A 14,244-nucleotide genomic window follows, 5' to 3' on the forward strand; every position below is an offset into this window, starting at 1 on the left:
TGTCCAGCTAGACCAGGATGGAGAGGGTGTTTCGGTTCAAAGGAGTGTTGGGGGACAGGGAGCCAGAGGGAAGAAAGACGTGTTAGGGACCCTGAGGTTGTCGCTGGGATTTTGTATTTATGTTTCCTTTGACTCTGCGGGTGGATGCACCTCCCCAACTCTCAGAATGCTTTCTCATTCTCTTAATAAAACCTTTCCATTGAATGTGAAGTCCCCCTCTCCCCCTTCAGCCCAGGTCTGGATTTGCCTCCCAAGGGAGAGTCCTAGGAGGGGCCTATGTGAGATGGGGTACAGGTGGTGGGTCTATTTGGCTTGTCAGTGTGGCTTTTAGTTCTGTGAGTGTGTGAAGTGACTCCTGGGTCTGTATGTACATTATTGTGACTTGGTGGGCCTGTGTGAATGTGTCAGTCATGGGTGGTGGGTCTGTATGTGTGTCAGTGTGAATGCTGATGACTGTGTGTGTGTGTGTGTGTGTGTGTGTGTGTGTGTGTTTTAAGCCAATACTAACCCAACTCTCTCATCTACTTGAGGATTTCACTCTTTAGGCATCATTTTCTTCCTGCATCAACAGTCTCCCTTCTAACTAGTTTACTATATCATTCCCCAAAGCACACATGTTTACCTTACAAAACATAAATCCTTTCCCTATATATTTCCCTGGCAGTAAAGTTTTTGAAAGACTGTTATACCCCTAACGCCACTTCACTCTTCAACCCAATTCAAACAGTGGTACTGAAGGTTGAACTAGCTATGGTCATACGAATCATCTTTTCCCTCATTTATACAATTAACTTTTTTCTTATGGTATAAAGCATTTATCATTGGTGTAAAGTGTGTGACATTTAAATCTGATGATAACACTGTTAACACACATGTTCTGATCTGCAGGTAGTATCTTAGAGATGATATTCCACTTCACATGAACCCAAACCCTACCTTTATGTGGGATTAAGAATAGCACAGAATTGGATAAAATAGGGTTTATCTTTTTTTTTTAATTAAATCTTTATTGTTCAGATTATTACATTTGTTCCTCTTTTTTCCCCCCATAGCTCCCCTCCACCCGGTTCCCACCCCACCCTCTGCCCTTACCCCCGCCACCCACTGTTCTCATCCATAGGTGTACAATTTTTGTCCAGTCTCTTCCCACACCCCCACACCCACTTCCCCCCTGAGAATAGTCAGTCCACTCCCTTTCTATGCCCCTGATTCTATTATATTCTCCAGTTTATTCTGTTCATCAGATTATTTATTCACTTGATTTTTAGATTCACTTGTTGATAGATGTGTATTTGTTGTTCGTAATTTGTATCTTTACCTTTTTCTTCTTCTTTCTCTTCTTAAAGGATACCTTTCAGCATTTCATATAATACTGGTTTGGTGGTGATGAACTCCTTTAGCTTTTTCTTATCTGTGAAGCTCTTTATCTGACCTTCAATTCTGAATGATAGCTTTGCTGGATAAAGTAATCTTGGTTGCAGGTTCTTGCTATTCATCACTTTGAATATTTCTTGCCACTCTCTTCTGGCCTGCATGGTTTCTGTTGAGAAATCAGCTGACAGTCGTATGAGTACTCCCTTGTAGGTAACTGGCTGTCTTTCTCTTGCTGCTTTTAAGATTCTCTCTTTGTCTTTTGCTCTTGGCATTTTAATTATGATGTGTCTTGGTGTGGTCCTCTTTGGATTCCTTTTGTTTGGGGTTCTCTGCACTTCCTGGACTTGTAAGTCTATTTCTTTCACCAGGTAGAGGAAGTTTTCCGTCATTATTTCTTCAAATAGGTTTTTAATATCTTGCTCTCTCTCTTTCTGGCACCCCCATAATACGGATGTTGGTACGCTTGAAGTTGTCCCAGAGGCTCCTTACACTATCTTCATATTTTTGGATTTTCTTTTTGTTTTTCTGGTTGGGTGATTTTTGCTTCTTTGTATTTCAAATCTTTGACTTGATTCTTGCAATCATCTAGTCTGCTGTTGGAGCTCCGCATAATATCCTTTATTTCAGTCAGTGTATGCTAAACTTCTAGTTGGTTCTTTTTCATAACCTCGAGGGTCTCACTAGATTTGAGGGTCTCACTAAATTTATCGGTGGTCTCACTAGATTTCTTGAGGGTCTCACTAAATTTATCGGCAGTTTCTAGAAAATTCATGAAAAACCTTATATAAGTGTGGTTTTGAACTCTATATCCAGTAGTTTGCTTTCCTCCATTTCTGTCATTTGTGACCTGTTTCTTTGTCTCCGCATTTTTTATGCTTCCCTGTGTTGATAGAGTGGTTTTCTGTGCTAGGTGTCCTATAGGGCCCAGTGGCTCAGCCTCCCCAGTTACCTGAGGTGGACACTCTTGGTGCACCCCTTTGTGGGCTATGTGCAGTCTTGTTGTAGTTAAGTCTTTTTTTTTTTTTTTTTAAATACATTTTATTGATTTTTTACAGAGAGGAAGGGAAAGGGATAGAGAGTTAGAAACATCAATCAGCTGCCTTCTGCACACTCCCCACTGGGGATGTGCCCACAACCAAGGTACATGCCCTTGACCGGAATCGAACCTGGGACCCTTGAGTCCACAGGCCGACACTCTATCCACTTAGCCAAACCGATTAGGGCATAGTTAAGTCTTGATTGTTGTAGGTATCACTGGGAGGAATTGACCTCCAGGCCAACTGGCTGTGAGAATCAGCTGTCTCTGCAGTGGGAGAACTTCTGAGCTGGAGACACCCTTCCAGGGCAAGACTTGCTTCAGTGGTGCTTTGGTGCTCACTGAATCTGCCTCCTGAGTGTGTCCCTATGGATCTGAGGAGTTGTAATCTGGATGGTCCCACTCTGACCACTGGGTACACTGGCTCTTGGATCTCTAAGGAGGTGCTAATTTAGCCTCTGCCTGAGGCTACCCAGCAGGAGCTATGGAGAGATTCCTCTTCTTTGGGGTTTGGAGGTGCCCAGATGAGGCCCAGCTGTGAAGCAATGCAAGCTGCTGTGGGGCCTTGGACCTTCTTTTGGAAGTTCTGGGTCTCTCTGATTCAGCTGCAGTTTGTTAGGTAATTTTCAGGTTGCAAAGGGCCAGGCCTTTCATATGCAAAAGCCTCTGTGCACAGCTTGGGTGGGGCGGGGTCTCAGGGAATCAACAGGGCGAAGCAAGCAGCTATGGCTGCTCCCCAGTCCTACCCTAAGAGGCCCCGCGTCTCAGTGTCCCAGTAATTGCTGCAAGCACCTCTGAGAGAAAGCTGCCCTCGAATTCTGCCCGATGCCAGACAGTCCAGTTTTTCCCCGTACGAGTCTGGGTCCCTAGAGACTCATCAGGAACTGGAGTTCAGAGCAGTTGGGAGCTTGACTCCCTCCCGATTAAAAAAGACAACCGTGTCCTCAGCTGCCAGACCTTTCCACGTGCGCCACGTCCTCAGCTGCCAGCCCTTTCCAGGTGCGTCGCATCCTCAGCTGCCAGCCCTTTCCACGTGCACCGCGTCCTCAGTTGCCAGCCCTTTCGGCGTGCGCCTCCGTACCTCTGCACTTTACTTCCGCACCTCCTGAGTCTCAGTGCTTTTCTCTTTCCTTCTAGTTGTAGAATTTCCATTCAGCCAGCCTTCCTGTGGTTCTGGATGATGTCCGTCTTGTCTTTTAGTTGTATTTTTGAAGTGGCTGTGCGAGGCAGCAATTTCCAGTGTTTACCTATGGCGCCATCTTGGTTTCTCAGGGTTTATCTTACAATTGGAAATGTTGGAAATGCAAAATCACAGGTCACACCCCAAACATGTGAAGCTATAAGGGTAGGACCCAGAAAGCTATGTTTCAATTAAGCCCTCCAGGGATGTGTGCTGTTTGAGGATCACTGCCTCAAACTAACTTCAATCCAGGGGTTCTCTGTCAGGACTGAGGATAAGAATTATTTGGGAAGCTTTAAGTATTCCTAGCCCCAAACCTACTTAGTTGAAACCTGGGAGTGCAGCCTTATTTTTAAAGGAGGGTGTGTGTGTGTACATGTGCACATTTTATACTGGAACAGCATATCTGAAGTTTCTTCTGGGACGGGAAGCAGGTGATCAAATTTTAGGGACAAGAGAAACATTTTTTACTATGTGTCTTTATACTGTGTGCATTTTTTTTACTAAGTGCACGTAATACCCATTTATATTAATTATTTTAAATTTTTTTAGCTTAGGGGGAAGAAAGAATCACTGCTTTAGAAGGAATGAGACATTAGCCAGCATGATATACGAATGAGCTAGGTGGGAAAGAAGTCAGGCAGTGAAATAGAATGTGGGGTGTTGGGCTGCTAAGGGGCAATCAGAGCATGAACAGAGGGAAAGTAACAGGAGGAAAGACAGTCTAAGCCAAAAGTCCAAGCAGATTATCCTTTCTCCATTTCCTTCCTGAGTGATGTCAGGTAAACTGAGATTCCAACCAGAGAGCTCAATTTATCCATAGTCAGCTTTATTCTGAATTAACCATCTATCAAGACTGCACATCAAACGAGTAGAAAAAAATAAATGAGCCCGTCAAAAAAAGTTCCCTGGCAAGTGGGAGAGAGGGCATTTTGTTAGGAGCTGCGTTTAGAGAAGGAAATGGTGGCCAGGTCATGGATGCCATTTTTGTCAATGATTCGAACACTGAAGGCTGGCAGGTTCAGGATGAAGCGCTTCTGAAGCTGCAGAGACACAAAGGAAATCAGTCAACAAACATTCACTGAGCACCACTGATAGGCCAGACTCTGACTGAGGCACTGGGCACACAAGCTTTTGTGAAGCTTATATTCCGCTGGGACTAGGACACTGAAGAAAACCCAAACTGCAGCTGAAAGCTGACTGGAAGGTGGTGAGCAAGAACTGGGAGCTGCAGCTGGGAGCCTGTCTCTGGGCAGTCAGCTGTTGAAAGAATGAGACAGTCTGATGATCTGTTCCCCACAGTCTTCTACCAATCAGCCTGGTAAACACACACTTCTCTTTTAAAACGTTCCAAGGTGATAAGCCAACAGAGGAGTGATCGCCCTAGCAATAAGCTTTGGACCAAAGCAATGTACTCCTAGGTCCTAACAGTTTTCTCCAGTCACCCACCCATACTCTCAGGACCTGGTGTGTGTGTGTGTGTAGCTGGAGGGGTGGTGGAAAGGATGTTGGCAGAACTGCTTTTGGAACAAACTCTGCTTCTGTCTCCTCTAATCCAAGCTGACCTGTCATTAAAGTAACATTTCTGCATCTCATAAGACTCTCTGCTTAAGAGACTGTTCCAAGGAGCTGCATGGTCTTGTGTGCCTGGAAGCAGACAGACCACTAACCTGGCTGGAGATCACTGAGGCACAAGCTGGAGGAAATTTTTGCTCCTGTGGCTACCTTTCCTGGACACCTCACTTAATAGTCTCCAGAGGAAAGGCACGAAGTTCTCTACCTATTTCCTGAGGAGCCTATCCCAGAAATGTCCCCCTCCCCAGGCCTACAACCCCTCCCTGGATGCATCCCATCTCCTTCACTACTGAGAACTGGGCAGCAACAACCAGTTCACTTCCAGATCCTCTCTTTCTGATGACTCTTATTATCCAGAAACACGACTCAAGATTAAGAAAAGGTAACAATAAGGAAATGTGGGTTTCTAATATGATGACGTTTAGGATTTATGAGGAATAAAGTCTCAAAGCATTTAATATTCAGTGGCTTCTTCCTGGCAGCTCCTTGAACACTTGGGGTTGCCCAGCTAGGCTAATATGACCTCTCAGCTGAATGGTTAAGAAAAACACATGAGTTTATTCTCAGCATTGGCTTTGGAAAGGGGATTCACAAACAAGGGGAAGAAGAGGGCACTGTGGGCTGAAAAGGACAGGCTTGTGTAAGAGCAAACTGACATTATGTTCAAAGCATCCCCCCTACCCACCTGCTCTCATCCTCCCACTCTCACTAGACTATGAATTCAAGTTAATCCTTAGGCCACAAGAACAGTAAAAGAATGAAAAAGCCTCAGGGAGCTGCTTTCTTTTCTTTCTCATCCTCCATTCACACCCCAAAGCCTCTGACTCTTAGTAGTACTAGGCTGGGTGGGGTCTGTGGCCTCATAAAGTAAAGGCTACTCTCCCCTTCTGCCCAAAGCTTTCTAGTTGCTTTCTATGGCCTTTGGAATTCTCAGGAGAGGCTTCCTCTCCAGGACTCATGCACTGTTAAGGGGAGCAAACACTATAGCAACTCCAAATGGAACAAGAATAAAGTAGGTATAAAGGGCAGCAGTTGTTCCAGTATGGTCCCATTACCGCCTGCAGCAAAATCACCTGGGCCTGCTAGTTAAACTATTCTCAGGCTCTACACCAGGACAAACATGTCAGAAGGGGGCTGGGAGGCTGAATCTATTTGATTTTTAAAAACAAGTTCCTCAGATGATTATTATAATGCTAAAATTTGAGAACCACTGGTCTGGATGAACCAAAAAGAAAAGTAATTAAATTGTAAAACATTGACATCGATGAGGAGATGACCCATGAGAGGAAAATATAATCTTATTACCCACCAAACTCTATCCCTGGCAGCAACTTCACATCTGGTTAGTGGGTATTTATTACACCTTCTGGCAAGGATCAGAAAAAAATGTAACGGAGGAATGGGAACAACATTGGCAAAGCGAGAGACAAAGTATTCTTTCAGTCCTTTCAGAATCCCACAGGAGCTACTCACCTCCTCTAGACATTTCCTGAGAAGCTCCAATGCCCGCTCACGTGAGAGATCTGAAAGAGAATACAGAGGACAAGCACTCAAGGTTCTGCCATTAACTTCTGATTAAGTTTCAAACTTCCTCAGGTCAGCATGTCATACAAACGGAAAAGGGGGAAAATGCCTAGCCTTCTAGCTTGCAACAAACTTATTCCATATGCAGTTGAGGGTGCCTCAGACCCAATGCTCTGGCAGCCACAAGCCATTGCAAATTGATTTGCTATAGAGAAGGGTAAGCATGACGGAATTCTGCCTCCCATGGCTGGGGCCTGCCTCTAGAGAAGTCCAGCAGTCTGCCTCTTTTTTATAGCCCATCCCCCCACTTCACCCCAAACCCCCTTTAGACCAGGGCTTAAACCAGTTCCATCTGCCCTAGCCAGCTGCAAATCAGGAAAAGGGAGGACAGGGCCAGAGTTTCAGCCTCACTTTCCCAGCTGGTTCTCAGTTTAACAATGGAAAGAGAATTCATAGGATGGGGCTGAGACTCTCATAAAATAGGAGCCAAAGGAACTATCCATGGGCATGTCAAACTGGGATGACATATTATGCAGTTAGGCTTCAGGGGTGGTTAGTGGTTATATTGGTGGGCAAATCAGCTGTATTACTGACAGCTGCCAAATCAAGAAACAATCACTAGGAGGCCAGGCTAATTCTTTTCAGGATGTGAACTCTGGCAAGGCTGAGGTTGAGTGAGGGGGCAGCACCAAAAAGAAATGAAAAAGCCGGATTTTTATTCTACTGACAGGGAAGAACAGAATGTAAGGAGAGATGTGGTTATCTACACTGCATCTATAGCCTGTAAAAGCTAAGATTCCCAAATGTCTATTGCTCACAGTGGCTAAGGTCGAAGTTGGGATTGGGGTTAGAAGTTAGAACTTAGGGCAAAAGCATCTCTATGTCAGAGGCTTTGCCAAGATGACAATTTATTGACAAGTAAAGAGCCAGCTTTATCTTGTAGGAGGCGGCAGCCATTAAGTGATAGGAACCAAGGGAAGGGCCTAGACCAGTGATGGTGAACCTATGACACGTGTGTCAGAGGTGACATGCGAACTCTTTTTTTGGTTGATTTTTCTTTGTTAAATGGCATTTAAATATATAAAATAAATATCAAAAATTTAAATCTTTGTTTTACTATGGTTGCAAATATCAAAAAAATTCTATATGTGTCACGGCACCAGAGTTAAGTTAGCGTTTTTCAAAATGCTGACACGTCGAGCTCAAAAGGTTCGCCATCACTGGCCTAGACTTATGGCCTTCAAAAGCTCTGACATTTAAACAAAGATACCCTCAGTTGTCATGCTGGGGAACTTGTTCATCCTCATAAGCTCAAGAGGGACTTTTATCAGCTTTTCAATAACTGTACTGACCCACAGGAGAAAGGAGCTTCGAGAGGGCACCTGAATTTACTTCTTAGGATCTCTCCTCTATTTAAGCCCTGGCCACCCAACTCCATGGGGTAATGCACAAAATTAGGAAGCAGCTGAGGGCAGAGCTCTGCTACTTTTCCCCACCTAGGTTGCTAGAACTTACTTGGTGTGTAGTATCGGTCCAGGATACTGAGAGTCAGGAAGGCACCATATCCATGGGCTGCGAAAGGGGCCTTGGCCAAGGCTGCCAGGTAGTCCATGTAGTAGAGTGCTGGACCCTCATGCTCATCGTAGCCAGCCAGGAGGAGGTTGACATGATACGGGGTCTGCAAAAGAAAGACGTGGCAAAGTGATCGTCAAAGGAGTAACACCAACATTGCTTTCTATGACAAATGTGAACATTCCAAGTCTTGATGAATAAAAAATAGCAGCAACTAAGTAAATCGTAAAATTTAGAGAACCCTAAAGGACACAGAATGTGGTAAGAGCTTAAGAAAGGTCCACCTGCCAAAACTGGTTTGGCTCAGTGGATAGAGCGTCGGCCTGCGAACTAAAAGGTCCCGGGTTCGATTCTGGTCAAGGGCATGTACCTGGGTTGTGGGCACATCCCCAGTAGGAGATGTGCAGGAGGCAGTTGATCGATGTTTCTCTCATCGATGTTTCTGGCTCTCTATCTCTCTCCCTTCCTCTCTGTAAAAAATCAATAAAATATATTTTTTTAAAAAAAGAAAGGTCCACTTGTCTTCTTTGAACAGAAGAATACTTGAAAAAGCTGCTTTCTTAAAGCCTATGGACCAGAACCTGTTACAAAAGCATTTCAAAGGCAAAGCATGGATGCTCTCGTGTCTCTCCTAATGGCTGAAACCAACAAACACAATTCTGAGTGTCGAACCACATCATCCTAAATAAACAGGCTCAGGCCGAGCACCTGAACCAAAATCTTAAGTGGTTAACTGTATGCCTCTCTATTAGAAACAATTATTGGGCTGGGGAAGGATAGTAGGTCTCAAATATTTAGGTTAAATCACTAAACTTTTAATGCAGACAATAATGAAAGTCCATGAATAATAATTTACAAAAACATAGAAGAACTGTAGATTTAGGTGAAATGCTAACATTTTTCTAATATAATAACATTCCCCTAAGATAAAAGAAGTAATTTTTTCAATGAGACAAATAAAAAGTAATTATAAGTTGGATTTATAGATCTCCTTTGTTTTTGTTTTGTTTGTTTTTTAGGTATCTTTCTTTGTTTTACCTGCAAGTCTAAGAATGCAAGTTCCTACAGAGAACCTTGACTAAGTCTGCTTTGTTCTTCATGTCCAAGTGGATTATTTCTTTTCTACACCAGCTGGGCCATTTTCCATGTTAAATTCAGTCTGCCTCTGCCCCCAGGTATCAGCAGCATGACTCTTATCTTATATGGTTTCCTTTTTCTCTGCAAAATGTGTTTTCCCTCTTGCATTTGCCTCAATGAGCAGGCCTTGCCCAAGGTTATGTACTCATCCTTAAACTTATGCATTCAATTAAGAGCACATTAAATGAAACTGAATACCTTTATGCCCTGCTATCATACAGCATCCTATATAACAAAAGCCTAATAAGCAAAAAGACCGAACGATGGAATGACCGGTTGCTATGACATGCACTGACCACCAGGGGGCAGACACTCAACGCAGGAGCTCCCTCTACCCCACAGGCCAGCCACAGTAGGTGCCAGCAGTGGCGGGGTGATCAGGGGGTGGGGCCGGTGAACGGGCAGTGCCAGGCCGGCCAAGGCGGGTGCCAGGGGGGACCCCCCCAACCATCCCGCCAGTCGCCTCACAGATTGGCCCTGATTGCTGGCCAGGCTTAGGGACTCTACCCATGCACAAATTTTGTGCACTGGGCCTCTAGTAAATTAGTAACAGCTAATGGTCATAAAAGTGTCATCTTACATTCTTTGAACACTGCTTAACATGGGCACTTGGCAGCCTGAAGAAACCCATGTTAGAACACATGAAAATATATTATTTTACTTGAAATTCCAATCCAGTTGTGCTAAGTAACATCTCCCCGATTACAGAGTAGATCTAACCTACAAACAAGTTTCTGCCTTGAGGATAAGATGGCTGATAGTCTCCAAGGAGTAAGAATTGACCAGCAATAGTCAAGTCTTCTGAGAAAATAATTACCTGCCTATCACATTTCCCAGTGGGTAGTGTGCCAGGCTCTGGAATTCTCTGCTGCATTCTGTGACTATGTGTTGAATACACTTAACCCCTATGAGCTTCTGTTTCCTTATGTGTAAAACTGGGTTAATTAATCTTTCCCCTTTCTATCTTCTAGGGAGTACGGTGAGAAAAAATAATAGAAGTGAACTATCCCAAACTTTGGAAGAAAAGATGCTACCTAATTCCTAGTATATTGGCTATTTCCTTTTGACAGCTTACCACTTTATTGATTTTTATTTTTTTCAAATGTATTTTATTGCTTTTTTACAGAGAGGAAGGGAGAGGGATAGAGAGTTAGAAACATCGATCAGCTGCCTCCTGCACACCCCCCACTGGGTATGTGCCTGCAACCAAGGTACATGCCCTTGACCAGAATCGAACCTGGGACCCTTGAGTTCGCAGGCCGATGCTCTATCCATTGAGCCAAATCGGCTAGGACCAGCTTACCACTTTAAACAACAACAAAACTGTTTAAAGATAAGAAATATATACAGTATAATTAATAGCATTTTTAAAGTGTGAAAACAGTACTACAAAACGAGACAAACAAAATACCTTGGTACTCTTATAGTTAAAAGTTAGAATAGCAAAGGGGAGAGGGAGGCATTGAGGAAGAGACAGAGAGAGGAAGGGAGAGAGGGAGAAGGAGATGGGGGGAGAGGGGAGGGAGAGATAGAGAGAGGGGGTAGATTCTAACAGGTTTCTCTCTCCCAAGAGATTTAATAATACAATCACAATATAACTATCACAAAATAAGTTCATCTTTTTGCTAAAAGAATAACTCTACTCTTCTTCATTCACTGGCCAGAACATCCATTGTATGCTTAACCAAAATAATTTTATCAAGATGCAATGGCATATTAAGGATCCACCCAGATATCCAAAGAGGCCTAACTAGCAGAACCCAGATATGTTCTGTTTCCAATGAGGATCTTGCCCATACTATTAGATTACACTGTATTTAAAACAATTCATGTCATTTAAAAAGTCACCACCAAAAGATTTTGTATGAAACTACTGGCGCGGTGCACGGATTTGTGCACACTGAAAGGAAACTGGGAGCCCACGCTTGTGTGCCCGGGGAGTTTCCATGTCCCTGTGAGCCACCGGGAAGTTGCATGGGGAGTTTGTCTTCCTCCCTGCAGCTTCCTGAAAAAATATTTCCAAATGTCCCTTCTGCGGCCAGGGTCGCACCTTGCCTGCCGGGAGGTCCCTGGTGGATGCCTTGGGTCTTGCTGGATGCTTTCCACCACTTGGAGCCAGGTAAGAGACGCTCTGAGGTGAACAATATTAAGTTGGGGATCTTGGGGGGCGGGGGTGCTATTGCCCATGCCTCCACCCTTCAGATCCATCTCTGACTTTTACCCCGATTGTCAGTTGCCACCTTGTTATACTGCTGTCTTCCTCTGTAGCTCCGGGGCAATTGGTAAGGGATGAGATTTGATCTTGATGCCCAAGGCAGAGGGCGGCGTTATCAGGCTCGTTCTGGTTACTCCAAGTATCTGCACTTCAACCGTTCTCTGGAGATTGTAACTGTAGGCTTATGGGGTATGAAGGATGTAGCAGTGCACTAAGCGGCAGGTGGCCGGGATGAAGCCTGAGCTGGGGCTGGGTGCCAACACTCTGCTTGCCAGCCGTGAGCCTGGCTTGAGCGGCACTCCCGCTGTGGGAATGCACTGACCACCAGGGGGCAGCTCCTGCATTGAGCGTCCGCCCCCTGGTGGTCAGTGCATGTCATAGTGACTGGTCGACAGGTCATTCCAGTCGTAACAGTTGGTTAGGCTTTTATACATATAGATTATGTCAACAGAATTCCTAAAGTAAACTCTATTGCTTAATTGTTCTATATAATATCATTTATTTATGCTTAAGTATCTGACACACAAACTTGTCAACATTGGCATTCAGAAGCTACAACACGTGGTACAGAAGATAACTCACAAATTATTGTGTGACTTCGAATTACCAACTCTTGCATGTGTGAGATGCTTAAGCATAAATAAATGGTGTTATCTAGACTAATTAAATCAATACATCTGTGTAACAACTTGCAGTTTCTGAAATCCTTCTGACAATGCTCCATCAAAGATCTCTGGTTCACACTAGTTTTTTAAAATTTCAAATAAACTCTTGTGTACTGTCATTCTCTTGCTCTTCTAAGAATCATGACATTCCAAGTGATTAACCCACAGTTATGGATTTCTTGATTGCTATACTCCTGATTCATTAATGTTTTCTTGGAATTAGACAAATTCCAAGCCATTCAATTTTGTGCTAGTCTTACAACATACAACACATGTGACTGCTTGGGGAATGTTTAGGGAAATACTTAGTATGTTTAAGACACAACCCATCTATTCAAATATTTATACCAATTATAAGCTCCATGAAGGCAGGACTGTCTGGCTTGTTCAAGGATGTATAAGCATATAGTGTATGCTCAATAAATATTTGTTGAATGAATAATAATTATACCAGAATGCATTATATATGTTTTAATTATATATATGGTTAATGCCTAGTATCACAAGTGGAAAGATTAAGAAAACCACTAAACAAATGTCAGAAAGTGACAAGTCCTAGTTTTGAGAACTGGTTCAAGTTTAAATCAATTGCCACCCTCTCTCTGAATGCACAAATATTGTTGCTTTTTGCTAGACTCTTGCATTCGTCTCTTCCTACCTCCCTTTAGACATGGGCTGCTAAGTAAAGAAAAATTTAGGATACAGGTCAAGCATTTAGAATTAAATAAGAACATAAATGCCCCAGAAGAAACAGCTGGGCTAACTGCAGAATTAGACCCTGAATTTGAAATTTGGCTCTATTACCAGATGTGTGGCTTTAGAAAAGTTAGTCACTTAACCTAATCTCTTATTTTTAGTGTTTTCATTGAAAACATGCAACAGTTCACAGTACAAATACCAATGTGCTTAAAGTTGTATATGATATACTTAAAAAAGAAGACAAAAATTTTAAATGGACCATCCTGAGTATTCAAAATGAACTTTAGCTTCTAAAATAAGGTACCACCAAATTTTGCCTCTTTACAAGTGGGAAAAAAATAACCTAGACAAATGTATCTTTTCCTCCCTTAAAAAAATATACAACATAAACTTATTTTTAAAGTGGAGCGCTTTAAGCCATTTTAAGATCTTCTTCATCTATACAACAGGATAAAAACAAGGTACATCAGATAGTTGACAGGAGGAGGGGGTTGGAGGATGGGTGAAAAAAGTGAAGGGATTAAGAAGTACAAATTGGCAGTTACAAAATAGTCACAGGGATGTAAAGTACAGCATAGGGAATACAGCCAATAACATTGTAATAACTACATATGCTGCCAGGTGGGTATTGGAAATATCAGGGGGAACACTTTGTAAAAGATACGATTGCCTAATCACTATGCTATACACATGAAATTAATACAAAATATGTTGAATATATACTAATATGCAAACACAAGTAAACTTTCCTTAAGTTAAATGAAACATTTCCCTCCCTCCAACTCTTGTGCATACAACTCCTTGCATATTTCCTCTTTCATGAAAAAGAAACACTGTAGTGATTAAGAAGAGTGTGAAATTCCATAAATTTTACAGCTAAAGAAAACAGTTGTGATAAATACACTGAAACAACAAAATCAGTGATGAGAGTCTGGGTGGTGACAAGCAGCAGTGTGACATCTGGCGGAAGCCAAAGTCACAGCAAGGGGGAGAGAGGTGGGCGTGAGGAAGCATCCTGCCGAGCGTGGACACAGCAAAAGAGAGGAATTGACAGTCTTCCTTTGGAGCCGGGCCAGCCTTTGCCACCTCTAATTGAATAGAACGACATTGCTGAGAGGTGCCTTGGAAAACAGTGCAGCTTCTTTTGCTATGCTGCACCTTGGAACATTAAGCAGTGTGTGAAGTATACTTCCATTCCTGGAGGGACAGTAATTTGGAAGGAGATGCAGAACTATTAATGGGACAAAGGACTTGTCTAGTGGTGACA

The 14,244-nt window shown here is 43.1% G+C and overlaps 1 protein-coding gene across 3 annotated transcripts in view; it reads right to left on the bottom strand.

Annotated features, from left to right (window-relative positions):
- Positions 1-4,398: 4,398 nt before the first annotated feature.
- PSMB2 (proteasome 20S subunit beta 2) overlaps positions 4,399-14,244 on the bottom strand; it is a 35,814-nt gene continuing 25,968 nt past the window's right edge. For all 3 annotated transcript variants that reach the window (XM_036349054.1, XM_036349055.1, XM_036349056.1), the window contains 3 exons: positions 8,205-8,367; positions 6,639-6,688; positions 4,399-4,633 (listed from right to left, as the gene is read on the bottom strand). In XM_036349054.1, coding sequence (XP_036204947.1) covers positions 4,526-4,633; positions 6,639-6,688; positions 8,205-8,367 — 321 coding nt within the window. In that variant the 3' untranslated portion in view covers positions 4,399-4,525. The remainder of the gene's footprint in view (positions 4,634-6,638; positions 6,689-8,204; positions 8,368-14,244) is intronic.

Source organism: Myotis myotis, unplaced genomic scaffold (genome assembly GCF_014108235.1).
Source record: "Myotis myotis isolate mMyoMyo1 unplaced genomic scaffold, mMyoMyo1.p scaffold_m19_p_2, whole genome shotgun sequence".
Taxonomy (NCBI): domain Eukaryota; kingdom Metazoa; phylum Chordata; class Mammalia; order Chiroptera; family Vespertilionidae; genus Myotis; species Myotis myotis.